Genomic DNA, 26,649 nt, shown 5'->3' with positions numbered 1-26,649 from the left:
TTGATTATCTGTGTGGGGCAGTGAGTTTCCGGTGTGAATCCAGGCTGGGTAGGCCTCGAGGGCAGCGAGGGAAGGTGTGGGTCCAAGGTGCCGGCCAGGGCAGGGCTTAGTATCTCTCAGACTCTAGGCTGCACCGTGCACCTGCCTCCAGGATGGGAGCCCTGAAGCATCTGCTTCCCCCCAGACTGGGGTACTCGGAGTCAGAGTCCGGACCCACAGGGAGTGAATGGGCAGGCTCCACCCAGCAGTGAGGCAGGGAGACAAAGCCAGACAGGGTACTATCCGGAGACCAGGAATACCAGATCCGCCGTGTACCTAGTCTCAGGCCCCTTCCCTTCTTTCTTTCCTTCAGTTTCTTTTGAGACAGAGTCTTATTAAGTAGCCTTAGCTGGCCTGCGACTCCCTACGTAGACCAGGATAGCCTCAAACAGAGGTCCATCAGCTTCTGCCTCCCAAGGGCTGGGATTAAAGGCCTGATCTACTGACAGAGTTCTAGGACAGCCAAAGCTGTTACAAGGAGAAACCCTGTCTCAAAAAAACAAAAACAAAACCAACCAACCAAAAAGAGCCATCTCTCCATACCCACCATCGCTTTTTAGAGGTTTTTTTTCTTTGGTTTGTTTGTTTTGAGACAGGGTCTGATACAACTCAGGCTGACTTTAACATGCAATGTAGCTGGGGATGACCTTGAACTTCTGATCCTCCTGCCTCTACCTCCTGAGTGTTTTCCATCACGCCAGATCATGTGATGCTATGGACTGAACCGAGGGCTTCACACACAGTAAGTAGCCTACAAACCGAGCCACACCCCAGTCTCTATTAAAATAATTCAAATACATTTTATTTACTCATGCGTGTACGTATGCGTGAGCACCCGTGTGCACACCCCATGGCACACACGCTGGAGGCAAGAGGGCAGCTTGCAGTTACTGGTTCTCTCCCTTCACTATGTGTTCCAGGAACCAAGCTCCGGTTGTCAGACTTGGCAGCCAACACCTTTGCCCTGGAAGCCAGCTCACCAGTGAGCACTGGCACCCCACTCTCTCTGTCTCTCAACAAAACCCGTATCCTGTAGTTCCTGCAGACGTGAAACACACAGCAATCCTCCTGCTTCCACTTCCCAAGTGACGAGATTGCGGGTGTACGCCACCCACACCTTCTACAACGTGTCTGGTTTCTGTGACGCCATGTCCCCAGCACTTAGCAAGGAGCGGATGCTCGAGAAACAGATAAGGGCTGGTCAGACAACTCAGTGTGCACTGGTGGCTGTCCCCAGACCTGGAAGACTGAGTTGATGCCCACGGCCCCACATGGTTGAATGAAACAACCAATTCCCGTGAGTCTGATTACCGCATTTGTCCTGGGGTACGTGCACACCCACATACCCGTACACTCACTCAATCATCAATCAGTCAATCTTTTTTTTTTTTGTTTTTTTAGACAGGGTTTCTCTGTAGCTTTGGAACCTGTCCTAGAACTAGCTCTTGTAGACCAATCAATCAATTTTTTTAACAAAAAAGAGAAGAAATATCCAAGTCATAGACCAACCTCTTTGCCACATGTGAAGTTGGCCACAGGCAGGAAGCTGCCCACTTCTCCTTCTACCTGACCCCTGCCTGTAACTTACCATATTTCTTGTTAAACAGGTCTTGGACTTGTTCCCTAAGCGTGTTGGCGATGTCGATCCGCGAGAGTCTGGTGTCGTAATTTTCTGCAAAGTGAGTACAATTACGGACAGAGGTTGTTACATTAAAAGGCACTTGGTGACTTTTACAGGAACACGATTTCCTAATTACAGCGAACTCCTTCTCTGGCAATTAGCAGGTCTTTGGAGTGGGCTCCTCAGAGTCCTTCAGAACCCGTCTCCAAGAGACTGTGCGTTTTGTTTTGTTTTTTTCCTGGAAGGACTCACACTGTTGCGCCAACAGCAATGAGATGAAATTAAGTTAATTGTTGACATTTGAAAACCAACAAACTAATAAATAAGCCTGGAAGTCTGTGTTCTCGGCTGGGTGGGAGCTGGAGAGAGGGCTTCAAAAAGCTCACAGGGAGGCAGAGGACTAGAATGGGAGTATCCACCCAGGGCTGTTTACTATTTGGCGGCACAGAGGACGGAGCCCAGGGCCTTGCAGAAAATACAGAAATGCTCTCCCACTGAGCCACACCCCAGCCCCTCACTGGGGAATTCTAGGCAGGGGCTCTATTGCTCCACTGCTAAGCCACACCTCAGCCCCTCACAGGGTGGGAAGGCCTCAGGACAAGGACCACCATTCTTTAGGTAGTGTTGATGAAGGACCCCCATGTACCAGCATATCATGACTGCACCTTTGACCTCAGGGAGGCTACATCCTGGCCTGGCCTTAAGAGAGGAAGGAGGAAATGACCTCTGGTACAGTCCTGGCAGCATAGGCGAGGTAAGATACATAAGCTCCCCTCGCCGTTCCAGCTGCCTAGGAAGAGCGAGGCACCGAGGTGACCAGCAGCCGGTCCTCTCTGAGGTCTCCTAACTCCAGCGTTGGCCACCGCCTTTCTAAACTCCTCAAAGTATGGTGGCCATGAGGGGTCACCTGGTGATGTCACCCCGGGACTCACACCAGTCATGCCCATGAGTCCTCTAAACTGCGCACACACGCGTAGGAAGTGTTAAGTTCTCAGCTGTATCCCTATTGATAGCAGGGATGCTGGTTGGCTTCACACTGAAGGGTGCCAGGAGCCTCCCGCTGGGCCAGTTGCAAGCCCTCCTTTAACAGTTTCCTATATCCCGCTGCTTGCCTTCCTGCCTGCCTCTCTGGCTCTCCCTGGCTACCGTCCACTCCTTTAGTTTCAAAAGAGCTGAGTTGATGAATAACAACAGAGGGGCAGAAGGCTACCACCCGGATAGAGAAGCCATCTCCGGAGTCCTGTGTCTGGGTGCCCCCCTCCTGACAGCCACACTCTAACTCAGACACACCAGGCTAGTCGAGTACCCAAGAGACCACGGGTGGGGTCCAACCTCTTCCCACATCCCCTGTCACCCCCATGCTAAATCCTCCCAAAGTCACGACCCTGGAATGCCTAAATTAGCACGGGCCTAAACTTACCTTGAAGGCCCTGTCTCTTCGGGGTCTCGTCCACAAGACGGTCCCAGGAGTCCCTCTCTGGGGGTGGGGTGGGGAGAGAAGGCAGGTGAGGAGGGAGCACCTGGGGTCTCGGGTGGCATCGAGGGGGCAAACCCGACAGGGGCAGTGGGGAAACGCCTAAGGTGGGGGATAGGACAGGGGCATCAGGACGGGGTATGGCAGAGACTCGGTGCCCTCCCGCGCCCACCTGTGTCTCACCCACGCCCAGGTACCTTGAGTCTCGGTTACAGGCTCTTTGACACCATCAGTGAGCAGTTCGGGTCTAAAAAACATAACCGGTGCCATCAATGAGGTTTGTCCAAGCAGCCTAGGGCTGTTCAGCCCTTGAGCTTCCGTGCACAGATCTGTGCAATGGCGTCCCTGGTCAACATAGCATTAAGGTCCTTGCCACACCGGGGTAGCCATCCTGGTTGACAGGAGCTGTCGAGAGCTCTGAGCTCTGAGGTTCTTCCCAAGTCCGGGACTGGCAAATGCCCTCTGCTGTGGACATCACCCAATCCCTACTGCCTAGCATTGAAATGCACAGCCTCTATGTGTGGGTGAGTGACTGCCGGGGAAATGATGTTTGCACACACACATGTGTGCAGATGCAATGGAGAGGCCCAGAGGTGAACAACTGGTATCTTCCTTAATTGCTCTCCACATTTTTTTGGGTAAGGTTTTATTTTTTAATTGTGTGTGTGTGTGTATGTGTGTGTGTGTGTGTGTAAAGACACTGATGGTTACAGATGGTTATGAGCTGCCCAACCAGGACACCAGGAACCAAACTCAGGTCCCTTCAAGAGCATTGCTAGCATTCTTAACCACTGAGCCATCTCCATCGCTCCACCTTAGATTTTAAGACAGGGTCTCTCCCTGAGCCTGTAACCTACATATGTGGTCACATTGGCTAAGCAGCAACCCAGGGATCCTCCTATCTCTGCTTACTCAGCAGTGGTTACAGGTTTGCAACACCTTGTCTGGTTCATCTTCTTCTTCTTTTTTTTTTTTTTTTGTACTAGTTAGGTCCTGGGGATTGAACTCAGGTCCTCAGGCTTACATAGTACGCACGTTACTGACTGAACCTCCTCTAAAGTGTTTCTCTTGTTTTGTTTTTGCTAAGATGAAGTACTGTGACACAGTCTAAACTCTACATCAGTGGTTCTCAACCTGTGGGTCAAGACCCCTTGAGTGTGTGTGTGTGGTGTGAGTGAAACGACCCTTTCACAGGGGGTCACCCAAGACGACTGGAAAACACAGATATTTGCATTACAACCGTTTCTAACAGCACACACCACAGTTATGAAGTAGCAAAGAAAATAATTTTGTGATTGGGGGTCACCACAACATGAGGAACTGTACTAAAGGGTCGCAGAGTTAGGACGGTGAAGAACCACTGGTCTATATCATCCTGCCTTGGCCTCCCAAGTGCTGCTCTATAGTTACGAACCGTCACACCCAGCTCTAATTTAGTCTAGAATCGGTAGGGCATGGTGGTAATTCCAGAGCACTTGGGAGACTGAGACAGGAAGATCAACTGGGCCAGCCTGGGCTATCCAATGAGTTCTAGAGTAGCCTCAACTAGCAAGTAAGATAATGTCTTAAAAATGAAATAAAACAAACAAAATCAAAACCCAAATACACTTAAAAATAAAAAACAAAGTATATAAAGTAAAGGATAGTTGGGCAGTGATGGCACACGCCTTTCTTTAATCCCAGAGCTCAGGAGGCAGAAGCAGGAAGATTTCTATGAGTTTGAGGCCAGACTGGTCTACAGAGAAAGTTCCAGGAGAGGTAGGACTGTTATACAGAGAAACCCCATCTCAAAAAGCAAAACAAAAATAAAACAAACCAAAAAAAAAAAAAAAAAAAAAAAGAAAATGAAAACAAAAGATTTTGGAATCTGAACAACAGGAAGGTGCCAGTTTAGTGGTGGGCAGTTCTGATGGTGTCCTTCATGGGTCTAGCCAGCCCCCCCCCTTTTTCCTATTTCTTTTTAACTTAATTTCATCTCTCTGCACCCACCCACAAACCTACACTCTTTTCTTTCTTGAGACGGCATCTCACTGTGCAGCCTTGGCTAGCCTGCAACCTGCCACCACACCAGGATCACACCTTACCTCTTGATGACAAACTGAATGCTGTTGCTGGCTTCCAGAATCTTCCGAAGCTTGGCAATTCCAAAGCAGTTGGGTCTGCGAAGAGAGATGCCTTCAGGAAGACCCAGTACAAACAGCTCCTTGGGGTGCATCAGGAACTTGGAGTAGGGTACCTTCACTGGCTCCGAGGTACCGATGGCTTTGGCTGCAAAGACATGGCTGCTGTAAGGCCACCTGGAGCCTCAACTCCTGTCCCCACCCATCTGTGAGAATTGGAGGCGGCATTCAGCTGAACCCCATAAACTTGCCAGAGGGGAGAAAAGCACACCTAGCCTGTAGGTAGGAGGCAAGTCCCCAGGGGAGGGGACTTGTCTGCAGGCATACAGCCTGGGAACCTGAACCCCAAGACCACTCTTCACTCACGCATGCATAGTACAGAAACCACAGAGTATTGCTGGGCTAGGATTGTTGGTCCCTCATTCCCCTCCCCACCTGCAAAAACCCCAAATCCTCACACAGCCCCACAGCATGCCAGATCTAGGACTAGCCTTATGTGAGGCTCTCTTCCCCTGAGCTAGCCTGGTGCCCTGAGCTAGCCTCATCACCGCAGCAGGTTTCATATTTCCTGATTTGTATATGGGTCTTAGGATATGAGGACTGTGAGGAAGGGAGGCGAGAGTGTGCGAGAGAAGCCAGCCCCTGGCAAACTCAAGGAGCTAGAGAGAAGAGGCCTCTTCAATCTTGCTCTCGCCTGGACTTTGTTGTTTTATTGTAGAGCTGTAGATGGAACCCAGGGCATCATAAGTGCTAAACAAGCACTTTATTACCGAGCCACACTGAAAGTACATGAGCCAGGGAATGATCTCGAGGAAAGGTCTGTGGACCAACAGGCTAATGGGATGGGATTCTCTGCTGGAGGCTGTTGCCATGAGTGAGCTATATGGACTCAAGTGTTCCCATCCTGAAGATGGGCCCAACTCTGTCTTTGTCCTGAAGGCCTGTCCCTTTCCCTACTCACCATATTTAGTGTTGAACAGCATCTCCACCTGCTTCCGCAAGGGCCGGATCACATCACCAGGACTTTCTGGAAGGCAAAGGCAGTGTGCTGAGTTTCCTGGGTGCAGAAACTTCCCGCTCCTTAACTCACACTCCCAGCTCTGGAGGTAGGTATTAGGAATTACCTCGTGGTGAAACTTTGGAAAGGAGAAGGAAATGGCAGCTCTACCCAAGCCCTTAATTCCTGGATTTTGCATACATGATTGTGAAATGTGCCACAGTGGAGATCTAGAAGGTTTTGTGGTTGTTCTCGGGAAGCATCACTTTTAGATCAGCTCAATGAGAGACCTAACTAGTTAGCGGGTGCAAAGTAAGCCTGTGATTTGCATACACTACCACCAGGGGGCGCAGTAAACATTTCCTAATAATTTACAGGGATCCTGCAAAGTATGCCTGTAATTTGCACACACTACCACCAGGGGGCACAGTAAATATTTCTTAACATGCATCCTGTTGACATCAAACTGGGTTCTACCAAGTGGCATTTATCTCCTTTGCTGTGGGGCTTTTTTAATATAGGGGCAGACACACTATTGATAAGATTACACTCTTACCTTGGCCTTTCTATCCTCCCACCCTACCTTGCTCTTAGCAGAGAGAGAAAAAGCAGTTTTTCTCACAAAATCTTCTATACAGAAAGCCAGCTTTATATAGTCAAGTCTAAAATCTAGCCCAGGAAAATGAGGGGCACAATTAAGCTGAGAATCATTCATGGAAAGCAACTGGCTATGTGTGTAAACCAAAGCTTCAACTTTATCCTGACAGATGCCTGCCAGTTCTAGCATAGTCTAGAACTGGTATAGCTTACATAGGACTCCCAGCCCAAATGCAGGGTGTTGGAGGGAGAGGATAGAGTGGAGGAGAAATTGCTCATAGGGATTGAGTGGACATGGAGAAGGAATTATGGAAGACAGATAGGGTCTCACCTTCTGCCGGCCTCTCTTCTGGCCATGGCTCCTCACTGGGACCTTTGTCTAGGAGAAAAGAGAGGATGTTAAGAAACCACATTTGTGCTGGGCGGTGGTGGTGCACACCTTTAATCCTAGCACTCCGGAGGCAGAGACAGGAGGATCTCAGTGAGTTTGAGACCAGCCTGGTCCACAGAGCGAGTTCAAGGACAGCCAGAGCTGTTAGACAGAGAAACCCAGTCTCAAAAAACCAAAATCAAACCAAACAAACAAACAACGACAACAACACAAGGCATGTTCATCATTTCCTGGACCACATACTGCCCAGAGAGCTCAACTAGAGGAAGGAAAACCAGGATAGACAACCTCAACTCTGAGGCAAAGTACAACACCCCCAGATGGGATTGGGACAAACCATGCCATTCAAACGCAAAGCGTCAATCATGATATATGGATCCCGTCCAGGGACCAGCCCCAGCCATTCTATTCTAGACACTGAGGAGGATGTAGAAGGACAGGAAGGTATTGGTGACTGTCCCGGAACTAGCTCTTGTAGACCAGGCTGGCCTCGAACTCCCAGAGATCCGCTTGCCTCTGCCTCCCGAGTGCTGGGATTAAAGGCATGCGCCACTACTGCCCGGCTACAGGAAGGTATTATAGGTATGACATCAACTAGAGGAATGAAAACCAGGCTAGGCAGTCTCAACTCTGAGACAGAGTACAACACCCCCAGATGGGATCAGGACAACCCATGCCATTCAAACACAAAGTGTCAATCATGATATATGGACCCCGTCCAGGGACCGGCCCCAACCATTCTATTCTAGACACTGAGGAGGACGTGGAAGATTAGGAAAGTATGAAATCAGAGATCAACAAACCAGTGTAGGGAGGCTCGCATCTGGGATCTTAGCAATGCAGAGACTGAGGGTGGAGGCTTGGGAGTTTGAGGCCAGTCTGAGAGACACCAAGGCCTGGGGCACAGCTCAGCATATCACACTTTCCTGGCACGCACTGGGCCCTGGGTTCCATTCCCAGCACCAAAAAAATACATTTACAAAATGTCCATAAAGCAAAGACATGTGCACACGCGCGCGCGCGCGCACACACACACACACACACACACACGTTAAAAAGGCTGTGCACTGTGGTATAATTCCAGCACAGGGAGGCTGAGACAGGAGGATTGTGGATTATAGTCTGGGTCATGTAGCAAGAAGCTGTCTCAAAATCCATGGAGATACACATCAGCGGGTGAGGGTTAGATTTAATTGTTGAAAAAGTGCTGTTAGCCCCGAGCCATCTCTCCAGCCTCCATTTTTTGGTATTTTGAACCTCCTGGGAAAACTGTCTCAATAAAGGGTTGTCTAAATCAGACTGGCCCATGGGCATCTCTTTGGAGGACTGTATTTAATTAATGGTATAGGAAGACCCAGACTAAAAGAGAGTGGTCCCACTCCTGGGCCTGGGTCCTGAATTGTAAAACAGAGAAAGCAGAAAAAGTAGGGAGTGTGGATGCATCTGTTCTCTCGGTTCTTGACCGTGGATGTAACTGATGTGGCTTCAAGTTCCACCATCTTGAGGTCCCCCCAGTTTTGGACCATAGATTGTAGCTGGGAACTGGGAGTCATCTAAATCCTTATGTTGGCTTTTGTCACTATCCGTGATCACACAAAAGAAATGAAACAAGAGGGCTGGAGAGATGGCTCAGAGGTTAAGGGCATTGCCTGCTCTTACAAAGGTCCTGAGTTCAATTCCCAGGAACCACATGGTGGCTCACAACCATCTGTAATGAGGTCTGGTGCCCTCTTCTGGCCTGCAGGCATACACACAGACAGAATATTGTATACATAATAAATAAATATTAAAAAAAAGAAAGAAATGAAACAAGAACACCTGTCATCCCAGCAACGTGGGAGGCTGAGGCTTGGGAGTTTGAGGCAAGCCTGGGCTACACGGCCAGTTCAGGATTGGCTGCACAGCTTAGATCTCAGAATATAAAAAGGAAGAAATACACGTACACGTAGGGCTGGGGACGCAGCTCAGTTCGAGAGTGCTTTCCTGGGATGTGTGAGGTCTTAGGCTTGAAACAGAGCACACCTTTAGGTTATCTGTATAAAACAAGAAAAACAGAAAGGACTCTCCTGGGGCTGAGGAGATGGCTCGGTGGTTAAGAGCAATTACTATTCTGATAGAGGACCTGAGTTCAGTTCCCAGCAGCCATATCAGATAGCTTACAATTATCTCTAACTCCAGCTCCAGAAGAGCTAATGCCCTCATATGTGCTCTGAAAAAGCAAAGTATTTATTTATTATTTACTTATGTTTTGAAGACAGGGCTTCTCTGTATAACAGGTACGGCTGCCCTGGGACTCACTTTGCAGACCAAGTTGGCCTCAACCTCACAGACATCTGCCTGCCTCTATCTCCTAAGTGGTGGGATTAAAGGCGTGCACCACCACTGTCCAGCTAGTGTGTGTGTGTGTGTGTGTGTGTGTGTGTACGTACGTGGCTGTGTGTGTGTGAGGAGGGCACGTGCATGCCATAGCAGACACATGGAGGTCACAGAACAACTAGAAGGTGTCTATTCTCTCATTGCATCCTGTGAGTCCCAGGGATCCAACGCAGGTCATCAGACCTACACAGCAAATGCCTTTACCTGCCCAGCTGTCCCTAGCCCCCATTTTTGGTCTCATGTAGCCGAGGGCGGCCTAGAACTTCCTATACAGCCAAGGATGACCTTAAACTTCTGATCTTCCTGCCTCTACTCCCCCCAGTGCTAACACCCCACCACATCTGGCTTTTTGGGGGGAATTACTTTTATCTTTACAATTTTTCACCCCTGCAGGGCTAGGCATGGAACCCAAGCCCTCGAACGCGCTAAGCTAGCTCCTGCTTCTAGGTTTCAACCCCAACAAATGAACTGACACACAGACTGAGGTCCCACCCCTAAAAGCATCTTTTCAAGTGCAAATATTTCAAAATTCAAAACACACCCCAAGTTGCAGACACGATGGTCCCACATACAGCATACTCCTGGTGTGCTGAGCCTTCTCTACCAAAGGCACCCGATTTCAAGAAAAACTTAGGGGCTCCCCGATCCACCGGTCCCTTCCCGTAGCTCCCCAGGGTAGTAAGTCCCCAGCATGGCCAGCCCCAGCCCACCTCTTACCAGCCGGTATTTCCATCCCAAAACCGGAATCCTCCGAGGGCAGATGCCCAGGTAGTGAGTCGGCCATCTCCTCAGAAGTTGGTGAAGGGTCTAAAGGAAATAGCATCTTTTACTTGTCCTGCCCATCACAGTCCCTCGGAGGCCCCAAGGTCTACAGAGCAAGATGCTAAGGAAACCCATGCAGCCTGATGTGGTACAGCTTGTGACCTGATGACTTCAGATCTCAGGAAGGCGAAGCATCGGGACTGAGAGCTTAAGGCCTCCCTGGGCTACGGAGTGGGTTCAGGGCTGGTCCAGAAAACACAGTGAGATCTTGTTTCAAAATAAAAAGTAATAAAGGAGCTATGGCTCAGTGGTAGAGCCCCTGCCTAGAATCCCCCAGTGAGGGGCTGGGGTGTGGCTCAGTGGTAGAGCCCCTGCCTAGAACCCCCCAGTGAGGGGCTGGGGTGTGGCTCAGTGGTAGAGCACCTGCCTAGAACCCCCCAGTGAGGGGCTGGGGTGTGGCTCAGTGGTAGAGCACCTGCCTAGAATCCCCCAGTGAGGAGCTGGGGTGTGGCTCAGTGGTAGAGCCCCTGCCTAGAATCCCCAGTGAGGGGCTGGGGTGTGGCTCAGTGGTAGAGCCCCTGCCTAGAATCCCCCAGTGAGGGGCTGGGGTGTGGCTCAGTGGTAGAGCCCCTGCCTAGAACCCCCCAGTGAGGGGCTGGGGTGTGGCTCAGTGGTAGAGCACCTGCCTAGAACCCCCCAGTGAGGGGCTGGGGTGTGGCTCAGTGGTAGAGCACCTGCCTAGAATCCCCCAGTGAGGAGCTGGGGTGTGGCTCAGTGGTAGAGCACTTGCTCAGCGCATGAAAGACTCCAGGCTATATCTCAAACACTGGGAGGGGGGGATCAACCCAGCAATGTCCTAATGGAGTAGGCCCTGGGAGCAGAGCAGCACAGCCTCTGCCAACATGTCCGCACAGGAATAGGAGCACCGACAGTCCTTTGATGTATGTCTTTTACCTGGAACAGTAACCTGAATGATGTCCAGCTCCTCAGGCTCAATTTTGATGGGCCTCAAAATTCCTAGCTCTCCTGAGGTTCCTGCAAAGAGAACGAACAAGAGGGATCCCATCAGGCAGAGGCATGGGCACGCCCATACAAAGGCAAGTCTCTCCAGAACATTCCCATGGCTGTGAATTGACAGTGAAATAGGGAAAGTCATTTTGGACCCTTAGCTCTTTCCTGCCCAGATCAGGAAGGACCAGACAGGTCCTTGGACAAACTCAGGTCAAACCTGGTACCTCTAATTTAAAGAGCTTACAGGTCCATGGGGTTGAAAACGGAGTTACTTGTCCGCAGGTACAAAGAGACAGTGATGATGCCAGGAGTCAGCTTCTACTCCCCTCTGCTCCCCAGAGAGTTCCCAGCATGCTCTGCTGCTTGCCTTGTGAGGCTTTGGGGATGGCCATGGGAAGAGGACAATCCCAAGTACTGAGGGTTCACAGCCCAGGCAGGACTCCTCCTGGCTGTCAGCAGGAGCCTGGCAGCCACCCTCCCAGTTCTACAGCCATAACTATCATACCCAAGGGAGACGCTGCTGCTCACCTGGCCCACAGTCTTCAGAGACACTGCTCTTGTCTGACCTGAGAAAGAAAGATGGAGAAATGACCCAGTGGCGACCTTGTCCTGAGCCCTTTGCCCAGCGCGGCTCTGCCCACCATTCAGAAATACCCACCCACCCCCGAAACGTGAGTGTTACAGAGCTCATCTGTGACCTCAGTACTTGAGAGAAACACACAGGATTGTTGGGAGCTCAAGACTCTATTATAAAGCTTGAGAAAACCAAACTAAGGGGCTGGAGAGCTGGCTCGGTACTTAAGATGGCTTGCTGTTCTTGCAGAGGAACCCAAGTACAGTTCCCGGTATCCACATGGGGGGCTCACGATCATCTATAACTCTCGCTCTCCTGTACCCAATGCCCTCTTTGGGTACCCATAGGCATCTGCACACGCACGGTGCATATAGATACATTCAGGCACACATATATACTCATAAAATAAAAATAATCTTAAACCAGGCACACGCCTTTTAACACCAGCACTTGGGAGGCAGAGGCAGGCGGATCTCTGTGAGGTTGAGGGAGCCTGGTTCTACAAAGTGAGTACCAGGATAGCCAAGGCTACACAGAGAAACTCAGTCTCGAAAAAACAAAACACACAAAAATAAAAATAAACTCAAGACCAGGTGTGATGGAGCAGGCCTTTAGTCCCAGTGTAGGGAGGCAGAGGAATCTGTATCTTTATGACCCAGAGCCTGGTAATGCAGTGAGTTCCAGGATGGCCAGAGATACACACAGTGAGGATTTGTCTCAATAAAATAAAATATTAACAAGAAAATAAAACCACCATGCATCCTGGACTCCATGCTCCCACAGAATGGGGTTAACTGCCCTACGTTAGTGTCAGGTCCCAGCTTCCCAGGGTCATGTTCTCACTCTCGTCTCCATCTTTCTGGCCAGTTTAGGAGTCTCCAGGCTCAGCAGAGTAACTGAACGGTGTTGGGGATGGGGGGGGGGCCGCACTGGGGACTGTAGGATATCTGTGAGCAAGATCTGGAACATGGGAATTCTAAAATAAATGACTGATGTCATCTCTTTTTCTTTTTAAAAGCAAGCATGGAGATTGAATCCAGGGTTTTGTGCACAGTAGGAGGGTGCTCTGTCACAGAGCCAAGTCTACACCCCCTCACTGGGGGATTCTAGGCAGGTGCTCTACCACTGAGCCACACCCCCAGACCCTCACTGGGGGATTCTAGGCAGGGGCTCTACCACTGAGCCACACCCCCAGACCCTCACTGGGGGATTCTAGGCAGGGTCTCTACCACTGAGCCACACCCCAGCCCCTCACTGGGGGATTCTAGGCAAGGGCTCTACCACTGAGCCCCACCCCAGCCCCTCACTGGGGGATTCTAGGCAGGGGCTCTACACTGAGCCACACTCCAGCCCCTCACTGGGGAATCCTAGGTAGCGCTCTACTGCTGAAGGACACCTGTAGCCCGAATGACCAGTTCTTGTTCCCCTCGGATCTACAACCTGATTTTGGAGTGAGGGACAGTGACTCGGATGTCAGCTGAACATACAGATAAACAGTGTGGGTAACCAAGGAAGGTCCCTGAGATAACTGACACCTGAAATAACTAATCCTCCTTGTTCTCTTGTTCCACTTTGCCTCTCACGGGACTAGAAAATCCCTGGTGTGGAAACCATGTGTCCAAGTTGGGGGATGGGAACCAGTCAGGCCTCACCCCTTCCTAACCTGCGCAGAACACAGGCCTAACCCAGAGCAGAGGAGGGACCTTACCAAGCAGTCCCAGCCAGGTCCAGCATAGTGTCCCTACAGACCTCTGTAGAAGTGTCTTCTGGTGGGCTGGCTGGCTCCAGCTTCACGGGGTCTTTGGTAAACTTGTTCCCTGCGGGAAGAGTTGAGCTTAAAATGGCAGCTCCTCAGCCAGATGTACACCTGCAACCTCAACACTCAGAAGCCTGAGGTTGGGGGACTGCTGTGAGTTTGAAGTCTGCTTGGACTACGGCCCTATCTTGAGAACCCCCAAAGTTAGGGTCTTTCCTGCTGGTGGGAGACACTCGGGCAGTGGCTTCTATAGGACATCCCGAGAGACACTCTTGGGAAGAGGCAGGCTGCCTCTGATCTCTTCTTTGGAGACTGTGTCTGAAACAGCCAGGAAGGCATCTGTCTACATCCTGCCTTCATTCTGGAAAGTTCTCCCCACACTCCGATAGGACATGATAATGTAAGTACCTCAGGAGAAAGGCCACAGCCTCCACTCCTACCCATTTGTCCTATGGGATCATTTTCTCCTTTAATAGAACCAGAAATCAGAAGGCAGCTAGCTCCTCTTCCCCACCCCCCTCTTTCTTTCATACAGAGATAGGGTTTCTCTGTATGGCTCTGGCTGTCCTGCAACTCTGTGTAGACCAGGCTGGTCTTAAACTCACAGAGATCCATCTGCCTCTGCCTCAGGTGCTAGGATTAAAGGCCTTGCTACCACCGCCTGGCCAGCTAACTCTTATCACCTCCATGTCACAGATGGGGAAACTGAGGCCCACGGACAATGCTCGAGGTTACAAAGCTGTTAATGGGTCTCAGGTCCATCATGCCCTGCGGATCTGTGTAGCTTTCGGTGGCTGGGGTTTGGGGGTCACAGCATCTAAGGGAAAAGCCACGGCCCCACTTCTCTAGTGTTTAATTGCTCTGTGTATATATGGGAGTGGGATCATACCCATGTCTGCAGAATGGCAGCATATGCCTGCAATCTCAGGACTCAAGAGACAGAGGCAGAAAGATCCTGAATTTAAGGCTAGCCTGGGTTACAGAGAATTTGAGGCCAAGCTGGGCTGTGTAGCGAGACACTAAAAAAAGGGATTAAATAATGGGGGGAATTAAATAAAAGAAGATAAAAAGAATAAAACAAGGTAGCTCAGGAGCTGGGAAGACTGATCTACAGGTGAAGTGACTGCCATGCAGGCATGAAAAACTGAACTTGAAGACCCAACACCCATAGAAAAAGCCAGGCGCAGGGCGGTATGCCCACGACCCAGATAAGGGAGGCGATGACATCAGTGAGCAAGCTGTCTCCAACAGGAGTGAGCCAGAGAGTGACTACGGAAGACTGTGGATGGCTCAAGGACCAAGCTGACTTCTGGTCTCCACATGGACACACACACACGTGCACACACGCACACACACACACCAATCCAAATAAAAACCAAGGTCGTTCCGAAGGGAACCTAGCTATATGTTTAGCAAATGGTATTACTATTTCCTCCAAGGAGACTCTAAACTGTACAGGGTTCCAGTCTGTCAGCCACTGGGAGCCCAGAGACCACATACAATCCCAAGATACAGAAGAGGATTCAAGATGACAGGGACAATTCAAGGAGACTGCAGCTCCAGAACAGACCACCCAACAGTACCCATTTGCTTACCTGTGAAAATGCGCTCATCAAACATCCTGGAAAGAGAAAAGGGAGGATGAGATTGGCGCAGGCTGGTCCCTTCCAGAGATGGCCACCCATCTTGCCAGGGTGGCTCTGAGAGCCACAGATAGGACTGGCCACACATGTGGGCAAGCGTTGAGGAGTGATGGTTAATCTCACCAACCTGAAACAAATCTCGGGGCATATCTGTGAGGGATTTTTTAGATTGGGTTAATTGAAGAGAAGCCCTAAAGCCCCAAATATGGGTGGCTCCATCCCATAGGCTGGGGACCTGTAGTGAATCAAAAGAAAGACAGCTGGGGGGGTAGAGTCAGTGTTCATCTCTTCGCTTCCTGACCAAGGACGCACTGTGACCACCTCATGCTTCTGCTGCCCACCTTCCCACCCGGATGGACTGTGCACCCTCACACTGGGAGCCCAAGTAACCGCTTTCCTCCCTTAAGTTGCTTTTGTTGGGTGTTTAGTTAGAGCAACAAGGAAAAGCAAAGAATACAGAGGGAACCTGGACAACTCAGACTCCTGTCCCACTGTCACTCTGGCCCGAAAGACTGTATGGGTTTTGTTGTTCTGTTTTGCTTTGAAGACAGGCTCTCCCGTAGCCCAGGCTGACTTCAAACTCCCTGTGTAGCCAAGGATGACCTTGAGTTCCTTCCTGATCCTTTTGCCTCTTACTGTGTTAGAATTACAGGCCTGTCAACACCATGTCTGGTTTTTGGAGCCCTTGGTATGGAAGCCAGGGCTTCGTGAATGCTGGACAGGCACTTGACCCCCTAAACCACACCACCACCCCTAGACCCACTCATTAAGGCCTGTTATACCTGCGTCCCCTAAAGTGCCAGGCTCGGCAAAAAGCAACTTGGAGCAAACAACAGACCATAGCCATGGAAGGCGACCTGAGGACTCCTTCAGGGGTGTTCTCAGAAAGCAGGGGCCCCAAGCAAGGGCAGAAACTAGGGTGTTATGTAGATGGCTAAAGCAAGGTCCTTGTATTGACGGGCTCATACACAACTCATGGGACTCTTGTGTTTGTGGCAGGGTCAGATCACGGATGGACCAATCAGAGGGGAAGAAGCTGGGGCCCAGGGATGGTTCAAGGACCAAGACACGCAGATAAAGTAATTGAAGCCCAGGCCAAGAATGGAGGTGTTTGCCTGTAAACCCAACACTTGGGAGGCTGAGGCAGGAGGATCTTTAGGTCAAGGCCATGGGCTATATATATTATATATTATGACCTTGTCTCAAAGAGACTAGCAGCAATGACCGACAAGGAAAAGATTTGCCAAAGGGAAAGGTGTTCAGGAGGTCGGGGCTGGTTAGGTCTCAACTGCCCATGTGACACAAACTAGCGTCACCTGAGTCACTGCCCGCATCAGATCAGCCTGTGGACATGTCTCTGAGGAATCGTGTAAATCGATACAGGAGGACTCAGCCAATAGGAAGCAGGAGCAGGGTTAGCAAGCCAGAGACTGAGCCAAAGAGCTGCCTCCCCTCCACGGTTCTGCTAAGTTCCTGCCCTGGCTTCCCTCAATGGTGAACTGTGACCTGGAACAGGAAATCAACCCCATTTTCTCCCCAGAGCTGCTGCGAGTCACATGGTTCTCACAGCACCAGGATGAGCCCAGGACAGGAGGCTGGGCGTGTACCCGGGGCCTGACAATGGTTAGAGTGTCTGCGGGGAACTATCACAAAACCGAGTATTTTGGACAATCTGTCTAAATTAACGTTCTCACAGTACATGAGACCCTGTCTTTAAAAACACCAATTTACAATTTGCAAAATTTACAAAAACAAGAAACAAACAAACAAAAAAACCTAGTCAGATATACTGGCGCACACTTTTAATCCCAGTACTCAGAAGGCAGAGACAGGCTGATCTCTGTGAGTTTGAGGCCAGCCTGGTCTAATATAGTGAGTTCCAGATCAGCCAAAGGCACATAGTGAGACCTTGCCTGAAAAAAAAAATAGTTCAACAAAACAAAACAAAACAAAAAAGCCAATAAGGGCAGACTGAGTTGGGTGTCTAGGTTAAGGCTCAGGGCACGAAGTCTAAGCGTGACTTCCTGTTCTTCTGAGAGACTGGGGCTTGCTTCCCTGCTGTTCGTGGAGCTCAGAGAACTCACACACATCTGGAAAACACAAGGCCTGAAGCAACCACAGAGACCAAGGCCAGAGGGAACTAGCTTCCTGTCTGGGGGCCCAGCTTCCCTTCTCAGTCCTGCCCACTGACCCAGCAGCTGAAGAATTAACAAGGGAACCATTATTTATGAAATACATAGTTGGGGGAGGCCGGGCCAGGCTAAAGGGGTTTCACTTCACTTTTGGGAGGCCGAGGAAAAAAGCCAGATGCCCTCACAGCATGTCTCGGTTAATAGGCACACTTGATGGACTAGGGTCCCAAAGCACAGTTCTAAGTTCTAGAACCATTTGCTCTTCTTTTTGTCTTTGTGTGTGGCTCTGAGGGCAGAAAAATCCAGAGTCTCACACATTAGGCAGGGGCTCTACCACTGAGCCCCACCCTAGCCCCTCACTGGGGGATTCTAGGCAGGTGCTCTACCACTGATCCACACCCCAGCCCCTCACTGGGGGATTCTAGGCAGGGGCTCTACCACTGAGCCACACTCCAGCCCCTCACTGGGGGATTCTAGGCAGGGGCTCTACCACTGAGCCATGCCCCAGCCCCTCACTGGGGGATTCTAGGCAAATGCTCTCCCACTGAATCATGCCCCAGCCCCTCAGTGGGCAGTTCTAGGCAGGCCTTCTTTCCCAGAACCCAACCAGTGCACACCTCTTGATGATGAAGTGAATGCTGTGCCGCTCCTCCAGAATCCGCTTCAGCTTGGGCACCCCATAAGTACAGGGCCGCTTGAAGGGGATCTTGTCCGGGATGCCCACAATTTCCACAGCCTCGGGGTCACAGGCAATCTTCCTATAGGGGACAGGGACCATGTGGTCCAGGCCCAGGGCTTCCGCTAGAAGGACAAGAACAAGGATGAGTATGAGAGACAAGTCACAGGATCCCGTTCCCTCCCATCTAATGCTGCCTTGGCTGTGTTGTAACAGAAACAATGGTGTCACCCTCCCTCCCTCCCTCCCTCCCTCCCTCCCTCCCTCCCTCCCTCCCTCCCTCTCTCTCTCTCTCTCTCTCTCTCTCTCTCTCTCTTTAACCCTTTCAGACAGATTCTCACTACTTAGTCCTGGCTGACTCAGAACTCACTATGTAGACCAGGCTGGCCTCACATTCCAAGGCCTGCCTGCTTCTGCTTCCCAAATACTGGCATTAAAGAGCAGGGCTGCCTTGACCAGGGTCTTTGTTTGTTTGTTTTTGTTTTGTTTTGTTTTTTGAGACAGGGTTTCTCTGTGGCTTTGGAGCCAGTCCTGGAACTAGCTCTTGTGGATCAGGCTGGCCTCAAGCTCACAGAGATCCACCTGATTCTGCCTCCTGAGTGCTGGGATTAAAAGAATGCACCACCACCACCCTACCCAGGGTCCTTTTTGTTTTAACATTAAAACAAAGCATACTAATTATTTATTGGGAGGCATTGCCTAAGTGCCTGAGTGTGGAGGTCAGAGGACAACTTGCAGAAGTCAGTTCTCTCCTTCCTTCGGGTGGGTGCCAGGGATGAAACAGTGCATAAGGCTTGGTTGCAAGAGCCTCCCCCCCCTTTTTTACCAGCTGAACCATTTACCTTCCTGCTGCCCTGCATCTACTTGAGACAGGGTCTTATTACAGTCCCCAGACTGGCATCAAATACACAGCAATCTTCCTGCCTCGGCCTCGCAAGGGTTGGGTTATGCGCCAGGTGCACTAGCCTGCCAAGCACTAACTATTGCTTATTTTCTTGGGCCAAGCTGGCCCTTGCTCTGGGCTTTCCCTGTTCTGCTCAGGGTGGTGTCCTTGTAGCTCTGAGCTGCCCTCCAGGCACTCACTGGCCACGCCAGGGCTGGGCAGAATAGTTCAGGCTACTTCAAGAGCAGCTCACTGTTTTCTTGTTGACGGGCCCGGTGTCTGGTGACAGCGTTGGCAGCCAGCTCTACACTGTGAAGTCACAATTAGCTCGTTGTCATATTAAATAATCCCTTGAAATCTCAGCAGCTGTCAAATCATTTCTTCCTCACCCCCGCCTGCTGTCTGGGAAGCCCCCTCCCTGCCTTCAGTGTCTGGGCAATCACTTTTTGGAGTTCATGTGAGCTCAGGACCATGCAATGCTGGACGTTTTCCCCCCTGAGATGGGGGGGTCTCTTTGAATTCACGATCCTCCTGCCTCATCTCCAAAGTGCTGGGATATAGGCGAAAACCACTATGTCTGGTTTATATGTCGCTGGGGATGGAACCCCTTCACACATGCTAGGCAAGCACTCTACCAACAGAGCCACATTCTAAACTCCTTTAGTTTTTGACAGGGTCTCTCTTTACACCCCAGGCAGGCCTGCAACCCTTAAATCCCTTTGTCTCAGTCTCAAAATGCTGGAATTACAAGTGTAAGAGACCACCAAGCCCGGTCTCTGCATTTTTTTTCCAAGACAGGGTTTCTCTCCGTAACAGCCCTTGCTGTCCTGGAACTCTCTTTGTAGACCAGTTTGGCCTCAAATTTACAGAGATCCCTCAGCCTCTGCCTCCTGACTGCTGGGATTAAAGGTGTACACTGCCACCACCCCCCTCTCCACATCACAAGCATATATCATAGCCAGAAAGACAGCACCAGGGGCTGGCACTACGTTCAAGCAGATGCCAGCGCTTAACCAGGTCCCATCCTCTTGCACATAGCCAAAGCGTCTCCAGTTTCTACTCCCTACAGCCCAGGGGGTTCACCCGATTGTCGGGAGACTCCTGTGCACACGCCACCCCACACCCTACACAGGGGGCCTGGGCTACCAGTCCCAGATCGCCCAGCAACGGCATCATCTCAGGAAGCCACCTGACTCTCTAGCCCGAGGACTCAGCCTCCTCTAAGCCATCTTTGTTTCCTCGCCAAGCACTGTGGACACCTGGACACTAACACCAACTGCTGCATGCAACCACATTCAAGTTCTCACAGCTGTGCACGCTTGCACACGAGGGTCCACAACCGCATGATCTTGCACACAAATGCCCACAGCTACATGCACTTGCACACAAGTGCACACTACTGTATACATCTGTTGGGGGCACAAAGGTCCTTGTGCCACAGATCACTAGGGAAACCAGGAATGTTAAACACATAGAGCCCACTTCTCAATGGAGGAGATAAAATAACTGTTTTCCCGTCTAGAAGGCAGGGAGTGGATTTTGTTAATAAGTTGGTGACTTTTTAGCTATCTGTGGAGGCAGACCTTACCCAAATTCCTCAGAAAGATTATTCTAGACTCTTCCCTCCCTAGACCGTTACCCATCCTTGGGGTAGATGTCCCATGTACTTTACGGCCTGCTGACTTCTATGCTATTCAGAGAGCACACTAGATTCTGTGTCTTTAAGTTACTGAACCCTCCCTCCCTCACGGTAGCGTGTACTTTGTAAAAGAATCTCCATGTAGTCACACCTTCAAATGTATTGTGTACCTGGAACTGGACTGACTGTTGCCTGGAAAATTTCCCCCCAATTGTACTGAGTTTTAAATTTGCTGACGAGGAACTGCCTGGCATTAGAGCCCCCAAAGTCTGATCCAGGTGGATGAAGTCAGTCTGCACTGGGTTTTTATTCTCGTCTCTTCATTTGGTTTGCTTCCCTGTCTGATGTCTGTAGGGACCCCCTCATATATCTGCATGTAAGCACCACTGCTGTGTCTGCATGTAAATACTCATTGCTGCATGTATCTGCATATTTAAGTACCCACTTCTGTGTCTGCATGTAAGCACCACTGCTGTTTCAGCATGTAAGCACCACTGCTGCATGTCTGCATGTAAGCACCACTGCTGCATGATTGCATGTAAGCACCACTGCTGCATGATTGCATGTAAGCACCACTGCTGTGTCTGCATGTAAGCACCACTGCTGCGTGTCAGCGTGTAAGCACCACTGCTGCGTGTCAGCGTGTAAGCACCACTGCTGCATGTCTGCATGTAAGCACCACTGCTGCGTGTCAGCATGTAAGCACCACTGCTGTGTCTGCATGTAAGCACCACTGCTGCGTGTCAGCGTGTAAGTACCACTGCTGCGTGTCAGCGTGTAAGCACCACTGCTGCATGTCTGCATGTAAGCACCACTGCTTCATGTCTGCATGTAAGCACCACTGCTGTGTGTAAGCACCACTGCTGCATGTCTGCATGTAAGCACCACTGCTGCATGATTGCATGTAAGCACCACTGCTGTGTCAGCATGTAAGCACCACTGCTGCATGATTGCATGTAAGCACCACTGCTGCATGATTGCATGTAAGCACCACTGCTGCATGATTGCATGTAAGCACCACTGCTGCGTGTCAGCGTGTAAGCACCACTGCTGCGTGTCAGCGTGTAAGCACCACTGCTGCGTGTCAGCGTGTAAGCACCACTGCTGCGTGTCTGCGTGTAAGCACCACTGCTTCATGTCTGCATGTAAGCACCACTGCTGTGTGTAAGCACCACTGCTGCATGTCTGCATGTAAGCACCACTGCTGCATGTCAGCATATAAGCACCACTGCTGTGTGTCAACACCCACTGCTGCATGTCAGCATATACGTGCCCTTCAGGCATTGGTTGCTGTGGTCCTTGGACAGAAAGTTGCCCTCCAGGATAGAGGACCTTATGCCTATCACGTTATGTCTTAGGCTTTAATGGTGAGGTGCTCTGTTCTGGGGACAAGTTCTTAAATATTTTACAAAACTCAGCTTTTGGATCATCTCCTACGGAGTTTACCTCTCCAGAGTGAAAAAGACCTGTTAAGCAAAGGACATAAAGCAGGAAAGCCAGAAGGTGGTGCATACCTGGGAATCTGAGCCTTGCAGAGATGGAGGTAGGAGGATTGCTATGAGTTCAAAGCCAGCCTGGACTATGTCTAAAAAAACCAGATAAAAGTGCTGGGATGTGACTCAGCTGGGAGTGTTTGCCTGGCACACTTGGAGCCCCGAATTCCACCCCCAGCATTGAATAAACTGGGCAGGGTGGCGTGTTCCTGTCCTGGAACACTCAAGAAGTAGAGGCAGGAGGATCAGAAGTTCAAGGTCATCCTGGGCTACTTGGAGTTCAAAGGCAGACCCCATCTTAAAATTATGAACACATAAATAAGAAAGAAGGCCCGGGGTGATGGTGGTGCCCCATGCCTTTAATCCCAGCACTTTCAAGGCAGAAGCGGGCGGATCTCTATGAGTTTAAAGACAGCCTGGTCTACAGAGTGAGCTCCAGGACAGTCAGGGCAACACATAGAAGCCCTGTCTCGAAACACCCCCACCCTCAAAAGAATGAAATAAAAGGAAAGGAAAGAAAGTAAATTGGTCATGCGTACAATCACAGTATTTGCTGGGCTGAGGCAGCTTGGCCTAAGTAGTGATTTTAGCCTAGTGTAGGCTATGAAATAAGAGCCTCCAAAAAAATCCAAGGGGGGAGGAGTACGGTTCGGTGGGTAAAGGTGCATTACAACCAAGCACAAATATGAACTCAATCCCTGGAACTCATACAGCAGAAGGAGGGAATCAACTGCTGCAGTCTGTTCTCTGAGTACAAATATGTGTGTCACGGCACAGTTCAGCAGACACAGACAAACACAAAATAAATGTAGAACACTCACACACTTGGGAGGCGGAGGCAGAGGCAGGCGGATCTCTGAGTTTGAGGACAGCCAGGGCTACACAGAGAAACCCTGTCTCGAAACAAACAAGGCACTCACATACCCCAAAACAACAACAAAACACACACACAAAAGACAAGCTAGTGATGACAGCTCACCAGGTACAGGCACTTAACACCAAGCCTGATAACCTGAGTTCAATCCATGGTACCTAAATGATGGCTGGACAATCACATCCTGAGAGCTGTCCTCTGACCGGCACGCACATGTGATGGAGGCAGACAGACAGACAGACAGACACACCACTGCATGTAATTAAAAAGTCTTAGCTCAGTTGGTAAAGTGCCTGTCTTACAAACATACAGATCCAATTCTGATGGCCAGAACTAATGCAAAATAGCCAGGAGTGGTAGCTTGTACTTATAAACTCCAACATTGGAGACACAGAAACAGATGGGTCCTGAGGTCCATTAGCCGGCCCCATTAACCTACTGAGTGTGTTCCAAGCCAGTAAGAGACTATGTCTTCAAATAAAGAGATCAGGACACAGAAGTGGGGATAGCCAGTAAGTTGGCTATGTTGGCTAGTTCTATGTCTACCTGACACAAGCTGGAGTCATTTGGGAAGAGGGAACCTCAGTTGAGAAAATGTCCCTACTAACTGGCCTATGGGCAAGACTGTGGTGCAGCTTCTTGACTGATGATTGATGTAGGACCAGCCCACTTCGCTATGGGCAGTATCACACCTGGGTTGATGCTTCTGGATGTTCTAAGAAAGCTGGGCAAGTCAAGAGAGCAAACCAATAAGCAGCATTCCTCCATGGCCACTGCTTCGGTTCCTGCCTCCAGGTGCCTGCCTCGAGCTCCTGCCCTGTCCTTTCGCCATGGAGTGTGAACCCCGAAACAAAGCCTTTCTTTTCCAGGCTGGTTCTGGGGTCATGGTGTTTCATTGTAGCAATAGGAGTCTAAGACAGGGCCTCTCTGTGTACCTTTCCAGCTGGGATAGAACTTTTTATGGGACCCTGGGTTCCATCTCCAGCATCATGGACATGGTGGTGCATACCTGGAATCCCAGCACTCGGGAAGTACAGGAAGGAGGATCAAAAGTTCAAGGTCACTCTCCATTCACAGCAATTTCAACACTAGCCCCGGCTACCTGAGACAGTCTCAGCAACAGCACGCAACAAAGGTGCATGATGTCTAAAAATGATACCTGAGGTTGTCCTCTGGCCTCAACACGCACACACGCGTATGTGCAACTACACACACATATGCATGCACACACAAGAAATATAGTAGACTACAATAAGGGGCCGTGGAAGCAGCCAACAGAGAGCAACACGTCCCCCTGCCCATCTTCCCATAGGTGACGGAAGGTCTGGGGATCTGCCATCATCCCACCCCCACAAAGAATCTGCAAGGGAAATATTGACACAACCACCCTCTCCCCAGATAGGGGAGAGCCCACACCGGATGCCATCCGCACTGACGCTGCGCGGGCGCCAGCATATGGCTCAGGCTGTTGTGTTGGGGAACACAAGCGACTGCCACACATAATGAGATGCTCACCCGGTGGGCTGCGCCACCCACTCACCGTATCTGCTGTTAAACAGGATCTGCACGCACTCCCGCAGGGTGTTGATGTCCTCCATCTCCTTGATGAAGGCGTCCCACTTCTCTATCAAAACACAGAAGGCCCAGTGAGGGGCTGGTCCCCTGCTCCCCACTCTCCCCCCACCAGCCTAGGGTGCCACTGGGAAGAACACTGCTGTCCCATCCATTGTCGTCGCAGCCCCCGTGCAATCTAGGGTGCTTGGACAGTGTCACCCCTCCGCTCTCGCCAGCTCCATGTCTACTTCTCCATCTCCCAAAGAACCATGAAGGCACAGATCTTCTGACTCCCCACAATACCCTTCCTTAGGAAGGCAAAGCCTAGGAAAGCCACGTCTCTTGAGGAAGGAGGGTCTTACTGTGTAGACCAGGTTGGACTGGATTTGAAATCCTCCTGCCTCAGCCTCTCAGGTGCTGGGATGGCAGACATGTGTCACAAAGTCTAGGGAATCAGGCAGGGCTAGTGCTGGGACCTAGGACCCTAATACATGCTATAGAAATGATCTTTGGTCCAGCCAAGCTCCCAGTCCCGCACCGAGAAATTCTAAAGAGGCACTCTAGTGCTGAGGCACACATCCTGCCCTCCATGGGGAAATGGGGGGCTATAAACAATTCGTGACTGTTCAACCACATTCCAGCACCCCCCACATCTTTCTTTACTTTCTTTCATCTGTTCTTTAGAGACAGAGCCTTACTGCATAGCCCAGGTTAGCCTCAAAGGCGAGCTTCCTGTCTCAGTTCCCAAGTGCTGAGAGCTACCCATACAAGGGTTCCTTCCTTCCTTCCTTCCTTCCTTCCTTCCTTCCTTCCTTCCTTCCTTCCTTCCTTCCTTCCTTCCTTCATTTTTGAGGCAGAGTATCACTATGTAGCTCTGGCAAGTCTGGTATTTTCTATGTAAACCAGACTGGCCTCGAACTCAGAGATCCTCCTGCCTCTCCTTCCTGAGTGTTGAATTAAAGCCTCACACCTAACTTTTTAAATATGTCTTCTCTCACAGGAAGAGTATAATTCTTTCCCCTCTGAGCACTGGCTGGAACATTCTGGGCTTCTCGTGGATAGAATGGGGGCAGAAATGATAGTCACTTCTGAAGTGAGGTCACGAAAAAAAAACAGGCTTCCTCCTTCCTGTCTTGGACCACCAAGCCTGAGGACGCCAGCCGAAAAGTTGCGAGCCTGTTCGGCTGTCCTGAGGTAAACTAGCCCACGTGGTGCAGAACTGAAGCCTCTGATCCAGGCTGCAAGGGTGACCTTCCTTATGCATGTCTCTCCAGCTTCAGCCAAACCCTCAGATGAGACTGCCGCCCGGGTGACACATGCCGACGAGCTTGCAAGAGACCCTACACACAAACTATTTTCTCATCCGCTATGATAATGAGGTTTGCTTGCCAACTTGAACAGGATTCAGAATCACCATGGAAATGACCAACCGGCTGAGTGTGTTTGTGAGGGGGTTTCTGGACAGGGAAGTACCATTCCGTAGCTGAGATCCCAGATTATATCAAAAGAAGAAACAAGCCAAACACCAGCCTCCAATCTCTTTCCGGTCTCTGATTGTGTGACCAGGCACCTCGGACTCCGCCCGCCAGGTCTTCCGGGAGGTTACTTGGCACACTGTAACCCTTTGAACTACGAGCTACAACCGAGTCTTCCTCCCTTAAGTTGTTTTTTGGTCAGTGTCTTATCACAGCAACGAGAAAACTAACATACACGCAGAAACTACGTAGTAACAAACGCTATCTTAAGTTGTAGTTTGGGGACATTTGTGACGCCCGTGGCTGCTTTGACTCCCAGCCCCTTGCGCCAAACTGCTCCTCTCTCTCACCAGTATCTTCAGGACCCATTTTCCCCTCAGAAAACCACTCTGGCCGGGTCACTGCCGAGGGCGCTGGCCTACCTGACTTGTCATGGACAATGGAGAAGAGGATCCGCTTGGAGGCATGGACATTCTGGATGAGAGGCCCAGCAGGTCCTGCGGGCTTCTGTCCTGAACAAGGGGCAAAGAAAGGCATACGTTTTGGAGGGGTCCCAGATACC

The 26,649-nt window shown here is 50.5% G+C and overlaps 1 protein-coding gene across 17 annotated transcripts in view; it reads right to left on the bottom strand.

Moving 5' to 3' along the window:
* The window catches only part of Gtf2ird1 (GTF2I repeat domain containing 1), a 93,949-nt gene that overhangs the window by 16,071 nt on the left and 51,229 nt on the right, over positions 1-26,649 (bottom strand). For 5 of the 17 annotated variants that reach the window (XM_075977457.1, XM_075977334.1, XM_075977343.1 and 2 more), the window contains exons 7-21: positions 26,510-26,599; positions 24,599-24,682; positions 18,111-18,294; positions 15,314-15,339; positions 13,671-13,779; positions 11,917-11,954; positions 11,332-11,412; positions 10,333-10,422; positions 9,183-9,272; positions 7,180-7,227; positions 6,216-6,281; positions 5,219-5,402; positions 3,332-3,381; positions 3,081-3,236; positions 1,628-1,711 (exon numbers count right to left, since the gene is read on the bottom strand). In XM_075977457.1, the coding sequence (XP_075833572.1) occupies positions 1,628-1,711; positions 3,081-3,236; positions 3,332-3,381; positions 5,219-5,402; positions 6,216-6,281; positions 7,180-7,227; positions 9,183-9,272; positions 10,333-10,422; positions 11,332-11,412; positions 11,917-11,954; positions 13,671-13,779; positions 15,314-15,339; positions 18,111-18,294; positions 24,599-24,682; positions 26,510-26,599 (1,380 nt within the window). The remainder of the gene's footprint in view (positions 1-1,627; positions 1,712-3,080; positions 3,237-3,331; positions 3,382-5,218; positions 5,403-6,215; positions 6,282-7,179; positions 7,228-9,182; positions 9,273-10,332; positions 10,423-11,331; positions 11,413-11,916; positions 11,955-13,670; positions 13,780-15,313; positions 15,340-18,110; positions 18,295-24,598; positions 24,683-26,509; positions 26,600-26,649) is intronic. The other 12 variants (XM_075977416.1, XM_075977440.1, XM_075977389.1 and 9 more) reach the window with 6 other exon arrangements.

The sequence above is a fragment of the Microtus pennsylvanicus genome, chromosome 1 (assembly GCF_037038515.1).
Source record: "Microtus pennsylvanicus isolate mMicPen1 chromosome 1, mMicPen1.hap1, whole genome shotgun sequence".
Taxonomy (NCBI): Eukaryota; Metazoa; Chordata; class Mammalia; order Rodentia; family Cricetidae; genus Microtus; species Microtus pennsylvanicus.
This window is presented reverse-complemented; position numbering and strand designations above follow the sequence as displayed.